The sequence below is a fragment of the Contarinia nasturtii genome, unplaced genomic scaffold (assembly GCF_009176525.2).
Source record: "Contarinia nasturtii isolate CC-2019 unplaced genomic scaffold, AAFC_CNas_1.1 Cnas_scaffold_414, whole genome shotgun sequence".
NCBI classification, from domain to species: domain Eukaryota; kingdom Metazoa; phylum Arthropoda; class Insecta; order Diptera; family Cecidomyiidae; genus Contarinia; species Contarinia nasturtii.
The window spans coordinates 4,686,725-4,710,895 of record NW_022197768.1 but is presented as its reverse complement, the minus strand read 5'-3'; the positions used below and the strand labels follow the sequence as shown (position 1 = coordinate 4,710,895).

General features: G+C 33.7%; 2 protein-coding genes across 2 annotated transcripts; both read right to left on the bottom strand.

Moving 5' to 3' along the window:
* Positions 1-268: 268 nt before the first annotated feature.
* On the bottom strand, positions 269-8,079 carry LOC116338737 (golgin subfamily A member 6-like protein 22). The gene is made up of 9 exons (XM_031764178.1): positions 7,713-8,079; positions 2,940-3,339; positions 2,753-2,865; positions 2,131-2,208; positions 1,890-2,045; positions 1,793-1,827; positions 1,507-1,663; positions 1,403-1,444; positions 269-1,332 (listed from the first exon to the last, which is right to left on the bottom strand). Exons 1-9 carry the CDS (start codon positions 7,758-7,760, stop codon positions 1,255-1,257), a joined length of 1,107 nt encoding a protein of 368 aa, XP_031620038.1. The 5' UTR covers positions 7,761-8,079; the 3' UTR covers positions 269-1,254.
* Positions 8,080-14,109: 6,030 nt separating this feature from the next.
* LOC116338887 lies at positions 14,110-20,644 on the bottom strand. Its single transcript, XM_031764420.1, has 5 exons — positions 20,423-20,644; positions 19,435-19,511; positions 18,988-19,293; positions 14,720-14,739; positions 14,110-14,550 (listed from the first exon to the last, which is right to left on the bottom strand). The coding sequence occupies exons 1-5, from the start codon at positions 20,438-20,440 to the stop codon at positions 14,363-14,365; spliced, it is 609 nt and encodes a 202-aa protein (XP_031620280.1). The 5' UTR covers positions 20,441-20,644; the 3' UTR covers positions 14,110-14,362.
* Positions 20,645-24,171: the final 3,527 nt, after the last annotated feature.

The following is a 24,171-nucleotide window of genomic DNA, read 5'->3' as shown; positions in this document are numbered from 1 at the left end:
TACAAAGCATTCCGACAGATGGCATCAATTTCACATATTTTCTAACATTTATTCGTACCAAAGTTCCCAAAACACAATATAAAAGAAGAAACCGCATTTTACCATGCATCAACGGATGAAATAACAAAGCAAAAAAAACCATTTAACAAATAAAAACTAACTATAGGCTGTAAAATAAATTCATGTGCAGTGTTTATTGCTTGTTTTTGTTTCACAAGTTGTAAAATTGATGGCATAAATCATGAGTTTGTGAGTAAAACATTCGAGATGCTGATTTACATTTGTTATTATTTATTGGAATTTTTCTTTTAAAAGCCAATTACAATCTGAAATGGTTAAATGCGAACTAATAAATTTAGTCTTAAAATCTCACCTAACAAAAAGCTATACACAAAAAAACACACAACAATATGCCAACCAAAAACGCATTATGAGATTAGACGCGGGAAATTTACATGGAAATTCGTTGTTGTTTTCGGAAGAGAAGCAAAAGAGAAAGAGGTAAGAAAACGAAAAACACGTTCAATCTCTCGAATAGCCGCTGTTTTTTTGAATTGTTTATTTTTATTTTCGATGAAAATAAGCGATTGAACACGCATGTACGTATGCTGTAATTTTTTGTTGTTTTTTTTTTGTAACAATAGTACCTTTCGCATCGAAACTTGTGATGTGTCCTGTTCATTCGTTAATAAAATTAATTGTTTGATATTGATCGCGGCCGTTTTTTGGTGCTACTCGAAAATGGAATTAATTTTCATGTGGCGCAATCACGTATTTGCGTGTTGTTTGTCTTTTCGTCATGCTCAATCAAGATGCGTAAACACAATTTTAAACTAATTTGATGACTTTGAACTTTTACGGAGACTCACGTATGCACAGCATCAATCTCAATTTTGCTTTCTTTCGGAAACGAAATAGTTTTTTCTCCTCGTTTTTTTTTCTTCTGGGTGAATGAATGAATGATGACGATTGAATATATGTATGTTCACAGTATTTTCAGTTAAATGGCGTTAAGAATGTTGATTTGTTGATGATTTTTTGATTTTTGTTTTAATTTGTTTAAGCCGTTGGTTTGCCATCATGCCTTTTGTCGTGCACTATTTATCTAACGATTTATATTTACATTATTCCATTTAAACATAACTAATCAACTAGATGCTAGAGTATTCGCGTTCACAAACGAAGAATCTTGTGTTTGTTTTTTTTTTGTATTTTCCCGTATTGATCACCGTAGTTTTCGATTTTGTTGTACATTCAATTCCAACCGTGATTTTCATGATGTTCATGATGTTCGTCTTGTACCCATACCTTTTCCCACACGGGCTTCCAAATCTGTATATAATTAAAATGTTATATCATTTAAATGTGATTTTCTTGCTATCTTATGATCGTTGATGTATACCTTTTTCCAAGTAGGCACATGAACCTCTTTCCACACCGGCACCTAAGAAAACAAAATATATTTGCGTCATTTCATTTGTTTGGAGATAAATGTGCAAAAATTACCTCATATGATTTCCATTCGTTCTTCCAGACCTTCTTTTTCTCGTGCGCCCACACCTTTACCTTTTCAACCTTTGTGATTTCAATCTTTTTCTCTTCCCAGAACTCTTTTTTCTCTTTTAGCCAAATTTGACGTTTTTCCGTTTGCCATTCTTGGACCCTAAACACAAATCACACATTTTTATGATTTCTCAACGTTTTTTTTGGCATTTAAATATCGTTATAAATGTATTTTTCGACATTTTATATTAAATATTTAATTATTGATCAGACTTTTTATGTTTCTCACCATTCTTCTTTCCATTTTAGTTTTTTCTCCGGCACCTTTAAAAAATATGCATTTTTAAATTGCATTGTGTTTTTTTGCGGATATTGAGAATACTCACCCATTCTTGTTTCTTTTCGATTTTCCAAACTTTTTTGTATTCCGGTTTCCAAATCATTTTTTTGCGCCATAAATCATGACTGGTGTATTCCCAACCATCTTTATCTTTTCCTAAGAATTTTTCACCCGGAATTCCCATTTTAACCCAATCGGGCACCTGAAGATAGAATATCAATTAAGATTCCCACTCGATTAAGTGAAATTTTTGTTTTGAATTTTCCAAAGAAAAAACACCAACTAACCCAAATCTGTTTCCAATCAGCAACTTTATGTTCACGCCATACCGCCTTTTTCTCTTCGACCCAGATTGGTTTGTTGACCTTTAAAATGAATTGAAAACATCCGATTCCAATCAGTTAATTGCGATTATTTTCTAACCTCGATTAGACTGATGATATTTTTGGTATAAATAAATAAATGCCTCTCATATCATGTTCAACGAGGAAATTAAGTACGAAAAACATGAGGAAAGGCACGACGATCATTATGCGCATTTTACAATAATCGCTTTGTAGACATTAGGCCGAACAAAATTGATCTGTATAATCGATTTTCAATTGCTCTCTCAAATCTAAGTCTCGCTCTTATTTTCATTGAATTCGATTCGTTGAAACAAAATAGTTATGTGCGTGTGCGATGGTAGAAAGTGTCATTTTTAATATGTATGAAAAGTAAATGTTTCTCTTTTGTACACAATAATAACATCACAATGTCATCAAAATGATATTATTGTGTTCGAAAAATGGTACTATCTATAAACTTTTCCATATGACCTTTATTGCGGTGTATCACCGAATGAAATACATGTTTGATGATTATATTTTAAGTAGAAGGTTTTGATATTTATTCTTTGCAAATGTTTACCTTTTTCCATTTTGGCACTTTCACGTCTTTCCATGCGGGTACGAGCCGTTCTTTCCAAACTGGATGCTTTACTATTTTGACTTCTGGTGTTCGTTTCTCTTTCCACACAGGAACTAAATCGAAATAATAATTTTGTTTTATTTGTTCACATCAATTTTCAATGCCATTCAATTAATAATTGCCATACTTTCAACATCTTGCCACACCGGAACGGATACGGATTTCCATTTGGTCTCGTGCGATTGTTTTTTTACCGTTTTGATTTCTTTGACCCATTCCTCTTTCCATTTCATTTTTTTCTCCCAATGACCTTTTGGCGGTTCTGGATGATGCTCATGATGATCATGTTGTTCAAAATTTTGTTGTGGCGTATAATCATAGCCACCACCACCGCCGCCGCCACCATGTCCACCTCCTCCATATCCTCCGCCGCCGCCGCCAAGTGAATCGAGCGAAAGGCCACCACCGGTAGTATCTAAATTGGATAGTGAGAAGTCTGGTGAGCCTCCGTCACCACCCTTTGAATAAGAGTCTTCATACGAAAGCACAGATGTGATTATGGCACCAAAGGCAGACAATAGCAGCATCTAAATTGTGTGTGTGACAAACCGTTGATTTTATTAAATAAACGAAAAAGAGAAGAATGAGATTAAGCAAAAAAAAAAAAATGCTTAAATTGCCTAAACCACGAAATGCACAGGAATCAACAAGTACCCGCCAGAAGGCTCACTTTCGTCGTATGATATTCGAACATGAGAAATAAAAACAGCGCTTCGAAACAACAATTTTACCATTTCAATTGTAGTGATTGTAAACATTTCAAACATGAATAAAATTGAACCAGAATCTATGATGCAAAAACCAATCTACACAAAAAATATTAGTCGACAAAAAAGGCAAAAACACGTGTATTTTTTTTCGTTTATACTTATCCGATCCGGAAGCACATTAAATATGCCTTTTGAATTATGGTTACAACAACGACTCTGACGACGACGAATACGGGCATTAAGTAGACTGCCTTGTATTGATGGTAACCAAGTGCAAGATTCATTGACATAAAATTCACAGAAGGAATATGAAAATGAATGAAGAAAAATAATATGAAGCACATCATCGAGGATTTATACCATTTTCAATGCGAAAATGTTATTTCATGTCGGTTTGTAATGTTTCAGAGCCACCCGAAGGCATTCAAATTCTCTTACTTCATCATTCGACGAATTCAAAAACGCTCACACATTTATTGCATGCACGCTACTTTTACTGTTTTTTTTTTACCATTTCGCGATAAAGGCGAAAAGTCATCTGGATCGCTGCTCTTCACTGTTGTGATCTTTTTTGTTGTTGTTGTTGTTTAAATAAAATTTTCATCTATAGTCACGAGAGCGCACCTTGCCTTGTTCATCATATGTTAAAGACCGTATACACGATTCCATCGTCATCTTCGTCGTTATCATCATCGTCGTCGTTCATTTTCCTCTGTAATTTCATCGTTGCTCTTAAATAGAGTGTTAAAATATAATTTCCCACACTTAAATCGTTGTAAATTACACATAAATGCATGCGCTGTACGTGTTTGAAGAATCTTCATTGGTATTTGTCCACACACATATTCAAAATGTTAAGCTTTCATCACACGTATTTATTGCAGAATTTTACACACAGAATATAAGTGTAACATAAATGTTATTGTTTTATTTGTCTTGTGAACAAATGTAATTATTCAACCTCTATAAATAGTTCAGTGTATCTAATGTTGGTGCTTTTTATCGACTTATGTTGGATTTGCGCGCGCACACATACTCAAGCAAACAGACAGGCACAACATCAAATCAGATATCTTTTGTTTTTCATTTCATTTCAGTGTTAATTTTCAATTAAATAACGCAACGAACTCACGTACTGAAGGGCATTTCACTATGACTTACACATAGTTAAAACAAAAGAAATAACCTTTTTCTCTCTATCTCAAATATTATTAAGTGCATGCCATACAACAATGTTGGCTGTTTTTTTTTTCTTGCTGTTGTTGCTGCTGTTGCTTTTTTCTTATTGCACTATGAATCAATGGCCCCAAATCGATATATCAACAACAGCACCGTAACAATGAAACTGAAGATTACGAACTAAATAATCGATCGGCAATGGACATAATTGAATTATACGAAACAAATCACGATCACATTAAGCAAATGCTTTGTAGCTGGTTTTATGTAATGATGGCGCTTTGTGAAATTTGCGGAATAGTTTTGCATGCTGAACGATTAGACAATATGCACACAGAGTCCGAAATGAACCAAAAAAAAAATGGGACGAGAGGAGAAAAAAGTGTATTTCGTGAGTTTTACCATTTATTTTCTTCTTTTTTTTTTTGTGTATATTTCCAAATTGTGCGAAATATGTGTGTGCGCGTATTTGGTAAGGCAGTTTGAAATTATAACAAAAAAAATCGACCGCTGTGAATAAACGCATGTCAGAAATTAAAAGAGGCGGACATCGCAATGCCCATAGATTTGTTTCCCGCCATTGAGTTGAATTCATTGTTGTCAGCTATTGAATTGCGCGAACAAACTGCCACTTATTGATCATCATGTGAAAATAGAAAATTAATTTCACCATCACTCAATCATACAGCGTCCAATCAAGAATATTATGTGTCCCATTAGAGCGATATCTCTTTTATGCATCATTAGTCAGTGGGAAAATGTCAAATTGAGTATCGATCATATTTGGATTGATTCGTGTGTGGCGCTGGCTCGCTACCACCATCGTCATCGCAACGTTCAATGAAAATTTATCGGAAATTATGTATTCCTTTTCACAATGAGAAAATAACGACATTTCAGACAGTAAATCTGCTTTGATGCTGCTACCTTTGCATCTCTATATTTTGCCGACACTAAACACATTTCGTTTATTTCTTCTTCTTCTTTTTATTTTCATTTTCATTCATTTATATATATATATATTTTTCGATTGTTTGAAATTGAACATTTTGATTGCAAAATTCTCATGCCGTTTTTAAAGTCAATTTTTAAATGATATACTTCCGGAGATTACGTGATGATATTTTGTGCCATGCAATTGTGAAAATCGTAAAGGTGACAGAAGAGGTATATGGCAACGGTTTCGTTTGTTTCTCTCTTATTCTCACTCTCGTTTATTTATCGTGATTTTCATTTGACTGGTTGTTATTTCCAACGTTGAGCACCAATACAAACACCAAATGGAAATGAAAACATTTCTATTATCGGATATGATCAGGGAAATGTTTACGAATATTTATGGTTAAAGAAAATGACATGACATTGCACTGATATAAACGAAAAAAGCAAAGCAAAGAAAAAAGTAACAACAAGTTGACAAGTTCAACGTACCAACGCTCTCATCTTTCGCGCTCATTTTGAACTATTTATATGTACATATTCAAATTAATGGTGTGGATTCTTTGTTTCACATTGATGGCCCATTGATATAGAGATGCTTTTGTCTGAAACCTATAAGAAACATCAATTTGGATCGAAACACAGAAAAAAACAAACAGAAGGGAGCGCGTACATACATATACACAAGCCACTTTCATGTCGAATGAAAGCGAAATTGGTGTACTTGCATTGTTCGTCTAATTATGAACAAACGGTTCTCATAATCTATGAAAATTAGACTTTTTTTATATGTTCTCAAAATACTTAATGAAATTTCTCAGCAAATTTAAAACACAGTTTTTAAAACGGTGAAAATGTAAATATCCAATGTCCATTGCATCGTTATAGCGTTGATTTTGAACCTTAATAGCTGGTGTTGTGATCGAGCGAGAGAGAGAGAGAGAGAGAGAGAAAAAGAAAAAAACGGCATTAAGTATGTGTGACCCCTGAACTAAGTGTTGTTTGTATCATCGTTTCAATTGAATATTAGATGGCAAATGAGAAGAAATTAGAGGTTGTGAAGGGTCTTCAAATTATTTTCACTCACATTTTTCTTCCATCAATTGTTTGCCATATTTTTTTCTTCTTAAACTTACATGTACCAGTTTTTGATTACATTTTTTTAAACACATTTTGTTTTGGTGATTTTATCACCTTCTGTACATATAAAATATACATGATTTCGTTGCTAATACATATTTACAATTAGATATCTTCTAAATTACAACTTGTAATTCATCAACATATTTTCCTTAATACTTATAAGAATTAAAACTAAATTGCAGTGAATAGATTGAGCTACAGCTATATCAGTGGTATTTTCACAGCTATTTGCGACTTTATGATACAATTCCGAACGAAATGTTCAAAATGTAAATAGAACAATAGACTTATTGATTTTAGCATTTTTTTGCATAAACAAATCAATAAGTCTATTGTCCGGAATTGTATCATAAAATCGCTGTCCGTATGCCGCCGTATGCGTTGTTCACAAATAGCACCTATGAATAGGAGCTGTGAAAATAGCACTGCTATAGCCCAATCTATTCACTGCTAAATTGTGGTTTATGTACTATGGTGGAAAAAAATGCGTTTAGTAAATGTGGAAATCGCAAATGATTCTTGTTTAGCACATTGGTGCATTTAAGATCTACTCGCAAGAAGAAAGACACCCAAACAAGAGAAAGAAAACCTGCGGCAACCACATTTTTCTCATGCAATACGCATAATTTCTAAAAACGTGTTAATCCATTGGGCAAATGAATTGATGATGATTACTATTTATTAAATATACCATACTCTGAAGATGGATGAACTTAAGATGCAAATCCATAAATCTAATAAATAAATTATATATGATGTCACTTTATTGGATCCACTTTCACTCATATTTTTATTTGTTGAAAAATGTAAAAAGAATTCATGTTATTTCTGTGCATTTCGTGTAATAAATAAGAATCACAAACACAACACAAAAATTGTGGCGAAAAAGGAACAAACAAGTTTTTTTTCAAATCTGGATATACACTGACCATCCTTACGATCGATATCGTCGAATTTTCCTTGTAATTGAAAATCATTTTAAGTGATCAACGCTTTCTTAAAACTCAGTCCATTGAATTATCCTTTTTGAATATCAAAATCAAAAAGATTTTGAACTAAATAAATTCGTTGATATTTTCAAAAAAAATATATATATATTTAATAAAACTGCTGTTAAAACGTGCACCGCGAGACTCGTATCAACGGTTCGCGATAGAATTTGAAAATGCCGTCATGCACAGGTACACATTCACTCTGGAATCACCACTTGGAATAGACCACTTGCTATTTGACTTTTATTTTCGTAGAAGATGAAAAAAAAAATGGCAGTATAACATTCAGGACCGTGTGTTTCGGTCTAATAACTGACGATTGAGTTTGGTTCATCTCATTTTATATACTCTGTTGCCTCCACCACCTGAAGTGTAATTGCAGCGCGGTAGCAACGGCAAACGGCGGCAACAACAGCAATCGCATAAAATATCAGCCAAGCTAAACATAAATAACATCGAATCAAACAATGCGCAAATTGAAACCGAAATAGTGGTGTTTGTGTTGAGCTGTACTATGATGCGCACAGCACATAGTCTGGCTGTTTAGTTGTAATCAAATAAAATTTCACACATTTCCGTCCTCTTGCCACAGATAGATGCTTGCGATGCCTGTGTTCTCTCGCTCTTCGATCACGCGCAATTCGCGCAATGAAAGTGAACCAAGAAAAGCGAAACACACACACGAACACATACACGAACACACGAAAAATAATAATAATAGTAACAAAACACGAAAAAACGAAAGACCAAACTCAGTGCCGTGAGTTTACGAATACATCATTGTCGGTTGTCGCGCCGTGTGCATGCATCAACCTTATAGGCAATTGACTGTTTGGCTCTCTGTTGTTGGTGGTAACGTGTGAAGAGTTTTTTTTTCTCTTCTCGCTAGTATAGAGTATTTACTTGTGGCACTATGGACCGAGAAAATGGTTATCCATCGAAACTGAAAACGGCACAAGATTGAAATGTACACACACATGCAAACCATCGACAACGGAGACCAGACATCATGAACATTATACCTGGTGAAAGAGAACGGTAAGCAGCATCCACTAAAGAAATTTAACCATACGTAAACAAACATAATATGCATCGACAGAAGCCCTAGCAATACTTTATTTAAAGTGTCAAACATCAAGCCATTTCAATAACGGAACTCATTCGATTGCAAATGTTGTTATGCATTTGAGAAGAGTCAGCCAATCCAGCAACGATAGAAACGCAACAACAACAATGATGATGACGACCACTTCGACGAAAAACTAACTTGAAGCGAATTATTGTCATTGTTTATTAACTCGTTGGTCAAGGCAACACACAGAGTCATTCATTTAATGTGTCATTTGTATGCGAAAAAGCGAAATAATCAAAACAAATTGAATTGAATTGAAAGCGATGTGTGCAATCGGATCCACATTTTGACATTTCATGATTTTCCCCGGCTAATAATGATAACATTCAGTACTCGCACCGCGTAATCATGTTCATTTAGTTGAAATTTTGAATTGTTTCCAGGGATATGATGAAATTTTGACGCTTTTTTTCTCTCTTCATTCCTTCATGTCTATAATGTGCACACTCACTGGGCTGCACATGCATATACAATATTATCGTACATTTATGTAATACAAATCTACCGTGACATGGCTTCTTGCCACTCCGCACCGCAAAATTAAAAAAACGGACTCTCTCTCTCTCCCTCTCTATCGAAAAGTCAAATGCGAAAAAGTATATTTCAAGCCGAGTTTATTAAATTCTCTTTGTTTGCCATTTGAAATTTCTCGGCTAAGTAAGTTATTAAGATGAAAAAAAAAAACTATATATGGATACGTTACCGGTAGAAATTTTGTCGAGCTCAAAGATTTCTTCTTGAATTGCGCGCCATATACACAGTTCTCACACACATGAATTGCTGCTATAATTCGGCATTACTTATACAACGGTTGCTTCACGTTGTGCACGATTCATCGTTTCAATGTTCGTTTCTCCATCTCGTTTTTTCTTACCAATCCTATATGCCTGCGTTTATCACCTCTTCTCTTGTCGATTAATTCAACTCGAGTTTGGCCATTCAATTTTCGTTTGAATAAAACATATTGTGGTTAAGTTTTATAAATGCGCATGTATGTAATACAGTAATTACAATAGTGTGTATCAATAAAGTTTTTGAATATGTTTCCTTTGTTTGAGCAAAAGAAATAATAATAAAAAAAAAACGAAGTGTTGTAATAATCAAAATGCGAAAAAGACAGTTCGACGAAAAAAAAAAAGTGAGAGTGAGAAATGCAGAGGTCGCCTGTTACTTGGAGAGACAGAGAGACTCAATCTCTGAAATTATAAGAGCAAATAAATGAATGAGCGAGCCAACCAGCCAGCCAGCCTGAACTGAATACAAAGAAGTCGTTGAAAAAGGGTTTTTCTAGTTCGTTGCATGCCAAAAAGTCGAAGATCTCAAAATCAAATGCCTTACAATTTGTCGACGTATCAAATAGCTTCTGTTGTTGTGGTTGGTAATTAATTTTGTTAGCAGTTTAGCTTCGATTGTAAAATCGTTTTTCCATTTCTTGTTTGTGGTCTTTGTTTTTTTTTAATGTTATGCTTTTGTTTCGGTGTGCATTATTTTGTGTATTTTTTTTCTTCGATCATTCTTTATTCCGTCCAGTAACTGTTGGAGTATTTCTTTTCATCTGCTTCTTCTTTTTCTATGTATATGTTTTTTTGTGCAATTTTTATTGTATCGAAACAAAAGAAGCATCTCATCGATTGTCGGACTGAATGAAAGAATAAAAGCGAATTGATTTATGAAATAAAAACGTTTCCATAGTTCACTGTATATGACTTCATTGGTTGCAAATTCCACCTGGACACACATTTATTTGGCATAGCACCCGGCACGCAATCGATATGGCTAATTGTATTTAGCTGTATTTGTGTGTTTGTGTTCTGTCTCTCAACTGTATCAATGGCATTAATAGACACGAAACAAACATATTTCGGCTATATTTATATGCATGACTATGGATGACTATTTGGCTATTGTATTACTAATGACAGCTCACACAAAACCATTTATTCAATTGCGTCAATTGAATGATATATGGCCATTTGAACTGTTGAAATCGGTTTTGAAGAGATGCGCTCACGGTGCTCTTCTTTCTTCTCTTTTGGTTTCATCTTCTTCACTTTAGTCCGTTTATTATTGTTGGTCGATTGGTACGCGTGCCATCATCAATGTCTTAATGAGAGATTTCATGTGTGTTCACGATACTTTATGCAAACGATTCAATTTATATTATGCTTACTTCTTCTTCCTTTTAAATTTCATTTTCAATTGATAGTTGTGAATGCGAGCTGTTCGCACTTGCGCATTTCGTTTATTCTTCGAGTGAAAAAAAAGGCGAGCGCATTACTTAAATTGCCGTGAACTTGAATCTATTTGCTTGGGCTCATTTACAAAACCAAAAACAAAAATTAAATAACAAAACGGTGTAATTGGGCTCATTAAAATAATCGCGTGCCCAATTGCGGTTTTTATACATTTATTTATATTTAAGTGTCTTTTAAGTATGCTTTCACGCATCAAATTATCTGATCTAATTGTGACTTCTTCATTGGCCGCCATCATCGAATTTGACAAAAGATTTTGCACACAAACAACTCGACGATAACATTCCGCCGAGCGCATTAATGAATGTTTAATCGTAATAATAGTAATTGCTTACATTTTGTGCACTGCACACTAATCCAATTAACAATTGTTGGATTTTCGGGAGTATCATTAAAAACCGCCCATATTATGAGCAGACAAAATGACTTAATTTACCAAATGACTGATTTCACGCAATTTTTCATTGTGTTAAACTAATTTTACTTTGGATTGCTTTCAACCGAAGACGCACGAATCGGTTGGAGAAGAAAAAAGTGTCACGCTTCTGTCAAATGGCTTTTTATTCTCTTCGATCGTACATTTATTATCGAAAACGCACGCTTTTGCTGAACAAGCATCATGAATTTTGGACATTATTCAAGCGCATTTCCATTCCTGTGTCAATGTAAATCAAAGTGAATGCCATAATATGTATTGCTTAAGCAAAGCACATTCTCTACCTTTACATCGCTTAATTGTCGCTGAATGTGAATTTCGTGTGTACAGAAGCTTCATTAACGGCCTATAATAAATGATTTAAATGCTTTTCTGGTCGATTTTTATGACTATTTGCATAGTGCGAAAATTGACAAATCTTTGGACTTTGAAACGAATTGTAAAAAATTGCCGTATTTTGGCGCGAAAAATTGTAAATCATAAGAAAAGAGGCCCGCAGGCAAGTTCAAATTGATAATAAAATTACATCAGATAAATGAAACATAATGGTATTGAAAAAGAGCTTATTTGATGCGATTTTTTGGATTTTATGTCGAAAACTTACAAAACATAAACATTAAATAAATATGATAGTAACATCACTTAATATTGCTTGTGCTTGAATCTTCTTTCGTTCATGTAATACTCAATAGGTATAGATAGTGCAAGTGAAGGGCAGTACAACTCACACATTCAGTTGAAAATTATATGAAAAACAACAGCAATGCGTATAATAATTAATATAATATTTTTTGTACTATAATAATATAAGCGTTTAGCTGAACTGAAGCTGTGAATTCCGAAACCTACCTTAAGTGTATTCTTTAATTGGTTCCCATTTTTAAATTTATGACGAGCAAAAAGAATGATTGCCGATGTAAAAAATTATAATGACGACAAACTCTACGACGTTTAGAAAAGAAGAAAAAAATGATAAACAATAATTTAACATATAAATCACTATAATAAGACGAGAGATAGAGAAAGAAAAACACCATTTATGAACATAGTTCATTCGATTTTTTTACACGTTTCGTCTACAACGCATGGACATTATAATTTTATCGTTTGATCTTGGAAAATTTTTCGACAAATTCGAATTAAATTCACTTTACTGTATATTTCACTGTTTGAAGGAAGACGATTTACAAAACTTTCACTGCAAAAGCCTGTGCATATTGTCCAAAAACATGTAATCATTTTCTACCGGACGTGAATGTGTGTATGTGTTGGGGCGAAAGAGAGAGAGAGAGTTTGTGTGATTTTTCAATGCATTTCAAAGTTCTAATGGTTGCTGGTTTGCGGTAGAAAAATTTCCACGATTGAAATTAAAAAGCCGCATAAAAATTGTATATATCGCTGAGCGTGAGTGAGTGTGTGAGTGTGTGTAGATTAGATTGTGCTTCCGATGCATTCACGACATGCACAAATTAATGATGAAAAGTTCATAATAAGATGTGCATATAATGTGCGATGAGCAACGGGCCGAAATCAATGAAAAGAAGACAACAACAACAAAAAATGCTGTACAAAGATTACCGTTGTTTATTATCATTATCATCATCATTACCATCATATGTTGGCGCTGCATGTGTCGCGGAACCATTCTGCATTGAGCATAATATGCCTGATTTTCAATGCTTTCTTCGATCTCAAACACAGTGTACACCATCCTACTGTGTATGTTGGTAGAATTACTTTCATTCGACCACAATATAACATTGATTTCATATTATTTGAGCTTGAATGCAATTGAAATGCAAAATTGCAATTGATAACATACAAATGTTTGTCTCTCGCTTCGAGTATGTGTCCGCGCTCTATTCCATGATATGTGTTAACCACAGAAACCAGTCTCGCATTTTATATAGAATCGAATGTGAATCGAAGAAAAACTATATGGTAAATCGTTAAACAACGGAATTTAAATATTTACTATCGTCCATACGTTTCTTTCACATTTCCAGTAATGGATCTTTCATCTTGGTTGCAATTCGACTATCTAAGCTATAAATGGATTGCGGAAGAACTTTCAATTCGAACGTGTTTTAAATGGCTGTTACTTATTTTTCGATTTTCTTCTTCTTCTTCTTCTCATTTTTCTCTTTTGGTTTCTTTTACTTATTTTATTTGATTTTTGCAATTGTCTATGGGCCAATCTCATTCACATCGGTTTCATATGACACACGAGAGAATATGTGTGACAAAAGGTGTTCGTTTTGTTGCGATTTGTGATCAATGATTATACCGTCGCGATGGGTTTTCTGAAATTTTTCCGATAGGTTACACGGAAGAGATAGTAGACGGAATTTTATCGAAAAACGTTCAAACATCTTCGCGGAAAAATGCATGATCACCATGAGTTTTATCCAAATAAATTGACGCACACATATAAACGGCAATGATTATACAATACGCTCTTTCTCATCTCTTTCTGAAAAATAAAAATAAAAATAAAAGGCTTACAAACAATACGGTACAAAGTTAGGCGACAAGGCAACCACCTTTATTTAAGTCTCTTTCGAATGATTTGCAGTAATTCTTTTTTTTTTTTTTTTTTTTTCAAAACAATTAGAAAGAAAAAAATGCTGAAATTTATTTATTTTTTTGTTTGTATTTTGCTGATTTCAATCAGACGATTTTAGTTTTTGTTCAATTTGTTTTTACACTTTCAAACTCATATGATCATCATGTCTGTCAACTGCGATTGCGTGTGGTCATCCATCTACCACCATTGTTGTTGTGGAGGACTCCATTCCTCTTTGTAAGCTGGAAGATGTACTGGAATTGCCACTTCTTTGACTATTATTGGACTTTGAATTGGCACGTGCTTCACAACTGGTATATGCTTGTAAACGGGCACGGTCTGAATGTGATGATGATGTATATTATGTGTATGCACGTTATATGGCACTGTAATATCAAAAAAACGAGAAACAGCGAGAGAGAAAGAGATGGAAAAACAAATAAACAAAATAAAATTAACAAGATGTGAAAAAGACAACAGCAACAGAAAAAAAAAATTGAGCGCACAATCAACACGAACAACAATAACAATAATCACAAATATTTAAATACAAACCATGGACGACGATGTGTTCACTTTTGGTCGATCGGATCAGCAAAGAAAGCGCAAATGTAATGAAACGAAATACAAACAGAACATTAAGTTATTGTTTTATATATATAAAAAAATAGCAAGAGCTAATTTTTACAACTCCATCGATTGTCTTACGCTTACGTGCATTTATAGTTTTTCATTGTTTAAAGAAAAAAAAACATACATCTTAATCTAAGAGGAAAAAAATAATACAACGGATATTGTGATAATGAAAACATGCATTTCGGAAGCACAACAACAGCTGCATAATAGATGTAAGAAGTGACGAAGAGATTGGAAATGATTTTTGTAGTTGTCTTACGTGAGTGTGGTCAGTGTGCGAGAGAAGAAAAAAAAAAATCAGTATTGCCGTTGAAATATTGGAAAGTACACATATCCAGAAATGGATTTATTTTGAATGACGTTTTAGATTGGTTTGCAATTTTTCATGTTGTGAGGTGTGATTCTTGTGCATAATGCATTTCAAATTGAATAGACAAAACAATCAGTTTTTTTATTAGAAGACGAAAAACAAACCAGTCTACCAATTTTACGAGCAGTGTTGCATCAAAAAAACCGGCAGACAATTTCACTTTCATCGACGCGCCATCAGACCATTTAATTCAGTGTCGGTTTCTTTCTCTTTCTCTTTCTCTCTCTATCCGCTGCAGCCAAATTGTAAACAAACAACAGCGTAGACATTTTTAAAATTCCATCCATCAACAAAGGTAGCCAGACAAACACGTTCGCATTTGTAATGAGATAATCATTAGGTAGAAGTATGGCCAAAGCATCTGTTGTGTGTAGCGCGTTCGCGTCGCGCTTACAATGTCTTTTATATTTACTTATACGTATTCATTATCGGTTGATACTGTGCTTATTTGCGAACAGCAATGACGGAAGACATTATACGCTATTTGTTGAAAATGTACTATCTTATATTTTACGTCTCTCTCTCTCTCTCTTCCTCTCGCCACCTCTTCCGATGTCCTCTATTCGCGCCAACCTTTGCAATTTGGATTGATTTTTTTTTGTTCGCTTATTATTTTCCATTACACACATGATAAATATGATTATTTTCTTTATTCACATTTGTCGTCATCGGTTGTCTTTTGTGCGCACCAAAGCGCATATTATTATGTATGTACGATTCAATTGAAACGATAAATCTTTGGCAAATAGCTCGAAATGAATGGAATTAAAGAAGAAAGAAATAAATGATTATGAATGATTTTTTTTTTCGTTCATAGATCTATGTCGAGCATTTCGTTCTTCCTTATAATTTTGTAACACATACTAGTCTAGTTTTCGGATCATTTACACTATAATTCTCAATGAATTGCATATATGCGCCAAAGTGAGCTCTGAAATTGATATAAAATATTCACCATTTTCTGATAATAATGGACGATTGTAAAGCTTTCACGAATGGTGAAATTGCGCGAAATATGCACTGTTGTCTGTGTCTATTCGCGAATAAGTGACTGACAAACGGAATTTTGTTGCACAAAACCAAATTTCATGGTAATAATATTTGCACAATAAAACCGTTATACAGCTATTATAAATGACTTGAATAGGAAACTTTTCATTGAAAACTTTGAGCAATAGCATACTACAAAAAGTGTACATATACAAAACGTGGCGTCGTCAAATCGATCGATCATTACATAATTATTTATAATTTCTGTATAATTTTCGCATTATCCATCCATCAAAAGTTTAACCATCATCATTTTTGAGTACGCACACGCACACACCACTGAGTTGCTTCTCTTTCTCGTTGATGATGCTCACGAAATAAAAGTCGATTTTTTGTTGTTGTTGTTGTCAGTATATAAAAAAAAAAACATTAAATATACCACAGATCTAGCACATAATTACCAAAATGGTGCACAAATCATTCGCGTACATGCACACAAATGAAGTGAAAAAATATTGCCACGAAGAGCTTTTAATATTATTTGTTTTGCCATGTGTTGAAAGTGCATGTCGCATTCGCCGAAGATGTGGCACAAAGTCACGTAATTATTGTAGCAAATAAATTCAAATGCTGACACATTTATTAAGCACATATCTACGCATATGGTGATTCAAATTGAAGACGCGATTGAATATCAGATGCGCTCTCGCGCGCGCACTGACACAAAGAGATAGTTGTTAATCCACATGGAAAATTAGTTGAATAAAAGAATTTTGCAATTACAAATTCCATTCCTAAGATCGTAAAAAACGATTGAATGTCTGCAGATTGGTTATCGTTGTGACACGAAAAAATGAAACAAACAAGATTAGGTATTATATGCGAATGACACTTGATTGGCATCGTAAAATGGCGTGAAAATAAATGTGGGCCAAAATAATTGAGACACTGTAAGATGGCTCATACGACATTCACCATGCCATCATACCAGCTGACGACACATATTTGTTTTGTTTTTTCAACCAATCAACCAGAAATGCAATAAAATATCATATGTTGGTTAAACAACATGAAAAGGCTTATAAATGAAAGGATTTTTGATTACATAATAAATCGGCAGATGAAAAATACTACCTAAACAAGAGAATGAGCGATAAAAGTGAGAAAAAATGTAAGCCGATGAGTGACTCCAACTTTAAGTTCTTAATAATAATTTATATAAAAAAGTGATAAACGATTTTCTCCCTTTCACAAGTCATCAGCTTCACTTCCTAAATCGACAAGGCAATATCATATAAAGATTAAAGAGAGAGAGAGAGAGAGAGAGAAAAAGATACGGTATTACTTCATCATAAGACCGAAACAAATGCCATTGATAAAATAATAAAATATTACATATTGATACGACGTATACCTATACAAATCAAACAAACTTATGACGGACTTTTATTACATTTATTTCATCTTTAGTTATTAAATATGGCCATTAAATGTAATCGCGTGGAAATGATGTGATCGACAAACATAATCCGTTGGAAAATTAATTGAACAAACTGAACGTAAAGGTATTTAGTGGAATAAATGCGATGTGGACAAAACGAATGCAACGATGTTAAGTATGCGATGGGAATTTTTGCTATGGTGATCGATACAAGAAAATAAAGTGATCGTAAATTTGTGTGTGTGTGTGCGCGCGCGCTCGCACAACCCAATGTGAAGCATTCGCTCATTTCTCATCTCTTATTGCAATTTCACTTTTTTTTCACAATCAATTGGCAATATTATGTAAAACGCACCAAATACGATATAATCATATGTATTTAATGAAAATACCATGTTATTTTCAAATCAATTGCAACCAATTTATTTGCTTTTATTACTTTATTACGAGATAATTAGCTAGAAGTTATTTGAATGAAAAAAAAAATGAATAAATTAAACGAGAGTCTGTCTTCAAAATCAATTCGAGAATTGATCCATTGGCACGATTTACATACGTATGCCATTCATAGCGTTGGAACGATATTGCTCCGATGTCCGATAAATTAGAATGGAAATTAGCCGCAAACCACAAACTATCTAATACGCACACACATCACACCGAAAATGAATAATTTATGTAGTTAAACATGCGTGTCCAGACACGCGATCTATCTCCACCCAAAACGAACGTAATATTCAACGTAACATCGATAAACGATTCAATTGTGGTGTAAACATCTCTTTCATCTTCATCTCAAGCGACTTACGCGAATTTTATTTTGTATCTATTATAATTTTTGCAGCAGTCAAATTGAATATGTAGTAAATTAGTAGTTGAAAACCGATCCGTTTTTTTTCTTCTAATGATCTGTTCATTGTTTTGTGTGCATATTTCTTTGACTGTGTTGTATACGGTTTATCGGGTTTATCGTCGATCAGTATAGTGATTGATCGGTTTGAGAGTGAAATTAATGCTAAAGAAGAAATTATTCAAAAACAAAAATAAACATAAATACGGTGAGTACTTGAAATGCCGATTGGCGATTGGTTGGTGCATCAATTAGGAGATGTACATGTTCACACAAATTTTTGAATAGGAATGTATGCATGTATAAGTGATTGATTAGAGTGAACAAACGGAGATGCTCCACTGGCTTGGTATGCATTCAGTGCATAAAAAACATCACAAAAGTGAAATTCTTTTTTTTTTGTGTTTTTCTATCGATTCGGGGTCGATATTCTTTTGTTCGTTTTTTTTTTAATTTCGTGTGCATGTGTGTTTATTGTTTTATTGCAGGCTTACGCTCTCTGTACATGTGCATTGTAACGATGAACACAAAAATACCTGTTGTCATCATTAAATAGATTGAATGGATCTGGGAATAATGATGACGCTTTTGGTGGTCCTTTCATTGATACAGTCATAAATGGTTTTTTGCTATTTTTCATTTCGGTAAAAAGTTTGTTCATTTCTTGTGGCGTACTTGGTTTTGCAAATTGTGGTAAATGCAATTGAACGGGCAATTGGACATGTATTGGTACTGGAACACTCAAATTGACAGCAGCTGGTCTTTTTTTGACCACTGTTGCTGGAATTTGATTGACCGTCTTCGATACAGTATCCTTTCGTGGAGTTATGAAAATTTGCGTTCTAACGCCATTCACGATACACCAGAGAAAAAAAATTAATAATGTTCGAACAAATCAAATTGTTTAGATCAAGTTATTGGACACTTATTGATGTAAATTAATTGATTGATTTATCTATGGGAGACAGATTAATCGAACTTACTGCTTTTGATGGCCAAAGAAAATCGGTGATGCGGTAGTCGCAGCGATGAAGAAAAGCAAAACGATAAGTTTCATTATCTGAAATTAGAAGAATCATAAGGTATATCTTTTTAGTAAGAATGGTAAAAAAAAATAATGAAGTTTTGAATAAATCAGTCTCATCATCAATGGCATTGTAAACTATGATCTAGAAGAGTGCCCTTGAACTAATACATATCAGATCATAAAACTGAGGAAACTATGATTATCATCAATGATGAGACGATCGGATGTGCCAATAAACTAATAGTAATAATCATTAAATCGTTGCGGCGAAAAAAAGCTCTGATTTTGTTCCAAATAATACTACAACATAAAGTTTATTTATTGTATAATATCATTTTTTTCGCCGCAACGAACAATTCAATTGTAAGTGGAACAGACAAAGTGAGAAGAAGGTACAAATCACTTTGATGTTTTAAGCAGTACAATTTATTCAAATCACTTGATTCTAGGTTAATTAAAGCGTTTTAAACACTTTGAATTTGCACACTCGTTTTTAAATGGAATACAATACAGAATCGTGCACATAAAATGACTAACTAGAGGAACTCCGATAGTAAGAAATTTCGTTAATTCAAATATTCTTTCCATTCCGATCGATTTTGTTTGAATTAAAGGAGTTCGATTCTACTCGGCCAACTTTTTTTTTACACAAAAAATGTGCTCAGTGACCAAAAAAAACTTTTCAAGTTGAAAGAAATCATTAAGTCAGTCTTCACTTTGTGACACAAGTGTGATTTGATATTTCGCTTGGTTTGTCAAAGCTTCACTTGCACTGCATTTTTTATTATTCCGCAAAGTAACAAGAGTTACTTGATCTATTTGTGTGTTTTTTTATTTGACACAGCTTAATAACTTTGTTTCTATAATTTTTGGTCATTATATTTTAACATTCCACTAACAAACATTAAAAAAAAAATTCTTAAGATCACATTATATTCACTTACTGGGCTATTTGAGAACATTTTTGTGTTTGCGTAAATAAGTTTCTCCAACGAAAAAAAAAAAACCGTTAGTTACCAAATAGTGAACTTTAAAATGAAAATCTTCAAACAAAAAATTTTCCTTAAAATTCTTATAAGAAAATTTATGAACAAGATATATACACCGAAGGCACTAATGCCGTTGTAATTGCACCGATTTAATCGAAATAAAACGAACAAGTCGAAAAGCTTTGCAGAATTGATATGAACGCAAACTAAACTGGATGGTCTTATTTATATACAATCATTCAAAGGAAATTTTTTTCTACGTAAACAAAAACGAAAATAAAGCAAAAAAAAGAGATCACTCCAAAACATAGCAACAACAAAAAACTGCATTACACAGTAAATGCGTGCACAGTGCTGCAGTTTAGCATCGTGCAAATGTGTATGTTTACGGTAATAGCATGGTAACGATGGAATTGTATTGAGCTGGTTGCTCTGATTTATCTACATAAGCAAGTGCAAGGAGCAGGGCCGTTGTGGTTGTGTCTGCTGCCGCCGCCGTCGCCACACTTACTGCATTTCGATTGTAATGCACGTTACAAACATTATTGAAACTGTCTCTAAAAATGGGATCGATTGCGCATAAATTTGAACAAAATGGTAAAAAACAAGTTCACCTCTTTAAATTTGGAATTCATTCTTGATGTTCGATGAATGGTGAATATTACAAAATCAGCCAGTTGTTTATTTGCCGAATTACTTTTACCATCTCATAATTATAATCACAATTTTTCGAATTCTGTTGTGCTGCCGTTTTATTGCAAAAAAAAAAAAAAAAATAAATAAACAGCGAAAATTCACAATATCGGTAAATGATTTGTTATATAATCTTATTCGTGTTTCCAGAATTTCTCGACATTTGACAAATAAACATCAGTTGGTTTCATAATCGTTTTCTTTTCCTTTGCCAGCAATACCATATATAGTTTGAAGCAGTGAAAACGATCAAAACAGTATTAGACTAGTGTGCGACCGCGTGCGCTCGATCGGTATTCGAGCAATAGTAAAACTTTTACTGTAAAAGTATTCTGCTGAATGCAATGCGCCCATCACATATATAGTATAAATCTCATGAAGGCGGACAAATGTAAACATTTGAAGTTGATGGTAATTAAAGCCTTTATTCGCATCATGCAACAATTAAAATGCATGAAAAAAAGAAAACATTCCAGATTTATTACCAGCCCAAATGTAATGTGATTAACAAAAGTGGCAGGAAAAAAACATTCACATAGGGAGAGAAAGCGAGAAGGAGATTGTTACGCACATTATTATGATGCAATTTTTCCGTTACCAACCTTTGTGTCCAGAGACTAGTCTCTCGAATCCAATTCAATCCGCAATCTGTGTGTGCTCGGCTGAAGTTTATGTAAGATTACGATATTCAGTTTCGTGTGAACGAAAAGTGTGTATGATGTGTGCATGGTGCACGTGCATTTGATTTGATGCACGCAAAGTGTTTATCATAATGTTGGCGTTATGATGACCACAGAAATATTTGGTGGAATCTCAATTATGCAAACTTTTCGATTTTCAGTTTTCTCTCCTTCATTTGCTCCCATCTCAATTTGCAGCAACACATTTTACGCACACGTAAAGTTTAATCGATCCATTCCGGCAAAGAATTAATCAATTAATATGGCATTTAATTTGATACAAAATGTAAACAATTCTTTGGATTACTATCATTGCAAGCATACCATGCCGGCTAACAAGATATAGTCAAACATTAAAGCCATTTCCTGGGTAAATAGCCCGCCGTTTCATGTGTGCGAAATTGTTCATGAACAAAGTGCAATAAATATTTAATAACAAAATCTATGATCATCTTCACCGTCTATGATCATATCGGTGGTGTTGAAAGTGTGTATGTGTGTGTGTGCATCTCTGTGTAAAAATATTATGTTTTTTCTTATAAAAAGATAATCATAAAAATTGATGTTCATAATATTTTTTTAATGCTGTCGATAATAACTCAACATTGTTTTTGGGTTTGGCTGAGAGATATGTTGAAAGTGCGTGCAGTAGCATCTTGTCATTGGTTACCTCAAAAGCTCAATAATTAACATGTTCACAGTATACCATGACATTTAATTTCAATGTTTTATCTTCTTTCCTCAAACACATTCGACTGCATTCATTCCATACGAGTTCATGGCATCACCGTTGGCCACTGGCCACAAATCAATTTGCCATTGAGTCTATTTCCTTCAGAGAGTAAATAAAAAGACTTAGTATTATTCATTAGTAAAATTACAATGAAATTACCAACTTTATTTATGGATTTTTGCTCTCTCTGTGTGTATTTTCTTTAAAACAGCATTTGTTTGCTTTTGGTACTTACAAAACGCTCGGTTGATTAAAAAGTGTGCATTTAAAAGAAATCACATCCCTTAAGCGAGCAATCAAAAGCAATTGCAAAGTGTGGCAATTCAATATAAAAATCAAATGAACGCGGACGGTGGTGATGGTGTGTGAGTGCTGTTGCGATTCATAGTGAAAGTGACAATACTAGTGGATTTAATTATATGTACTGGATTTTGTGTTGGCTAATTTAGTTGCAAGGCTGCTTTGCTAACGCCCAACGTCTGTCCAAATGTCTTAGCTTAAACGGATCAAAGACAGTGTGTGTATGTGTGTGCTGTTGTCTGATCGTATTGTTGATATGAAAATATGCTGTTGACACCGTCTCACAGACACACTTAAAACTAATTATTATAAGGCCCACTGTGGTCCTGTTATCGTCGTTATTGATTAAATGCTGCATAATTATTATTTGTTTGTATCCATTGGCCAATCAAACTCAACGATACACAACGATGTAATACATTTTATCTTCTAATGTAAGCGTTTATAAAACGCCGGACGGCATTTATATTTATGTGTATCTTTGGTGTGATCAGAGCAAACGATGCGAATGTTAAATAAAATGAGCAAATAGATGGGAAATGGCATTAGCCGCTTATCACATGTTATAGTGCATGATGATGAAAATCGTTTAAAATTTTACACTTTTTTCCCGTTTGTCACAGGTATTGTCGACATTATCAGTTAGTTGTAATTAAATTAGTGTATTTAGACTTAACATTGTGGTTGAAAATAAAAAAAAGTGCATGAATTAAACAGAGAAAAATGAAACGAACGCTAAAGAATAGAGAAGACTATTTACGTTGTACGTTATAATCGTTTGAGCCTGAATGCAATGATTGTCACAGTCAAACCCATAAGGAAGTCACATGAAAGTCTCATCTTAATCAGTTTCATCAAAATGTCAACGGAGTTGTTCGTGTCATTTTGCGCCATAGCAACGGTCTCAAAACGAGGTTGAATCTCGACAGCAATCTTTGGTAATTAATCGAACGATGCGGTAATAAAATTTGGAATCGCATGAGAAAATTAACCAGTACCATGCCATGCCATTTTCTTTCCAATGAAACACAGAAAATAATTTTCGGTTTTGGAATGCTTATTACATCAGTGATAAAAGTGACCGAGAAGAAAGACATATAGATAACCTTAACCCAATAAAGAAGTGATCGATCCGTGAAGAGAATGTTACTCTTTTGAAATGTATGATAAAGTAAGAGTGAGAAACGACAAGCGATAAAACCATGCTGAAAACCAAATTTAAAATGAAATTGAAAATGAGAATGTGATATTCTGCCAACTGCATGACTTGCAAGTAAAAGTAAAAGTAAACAGACGCG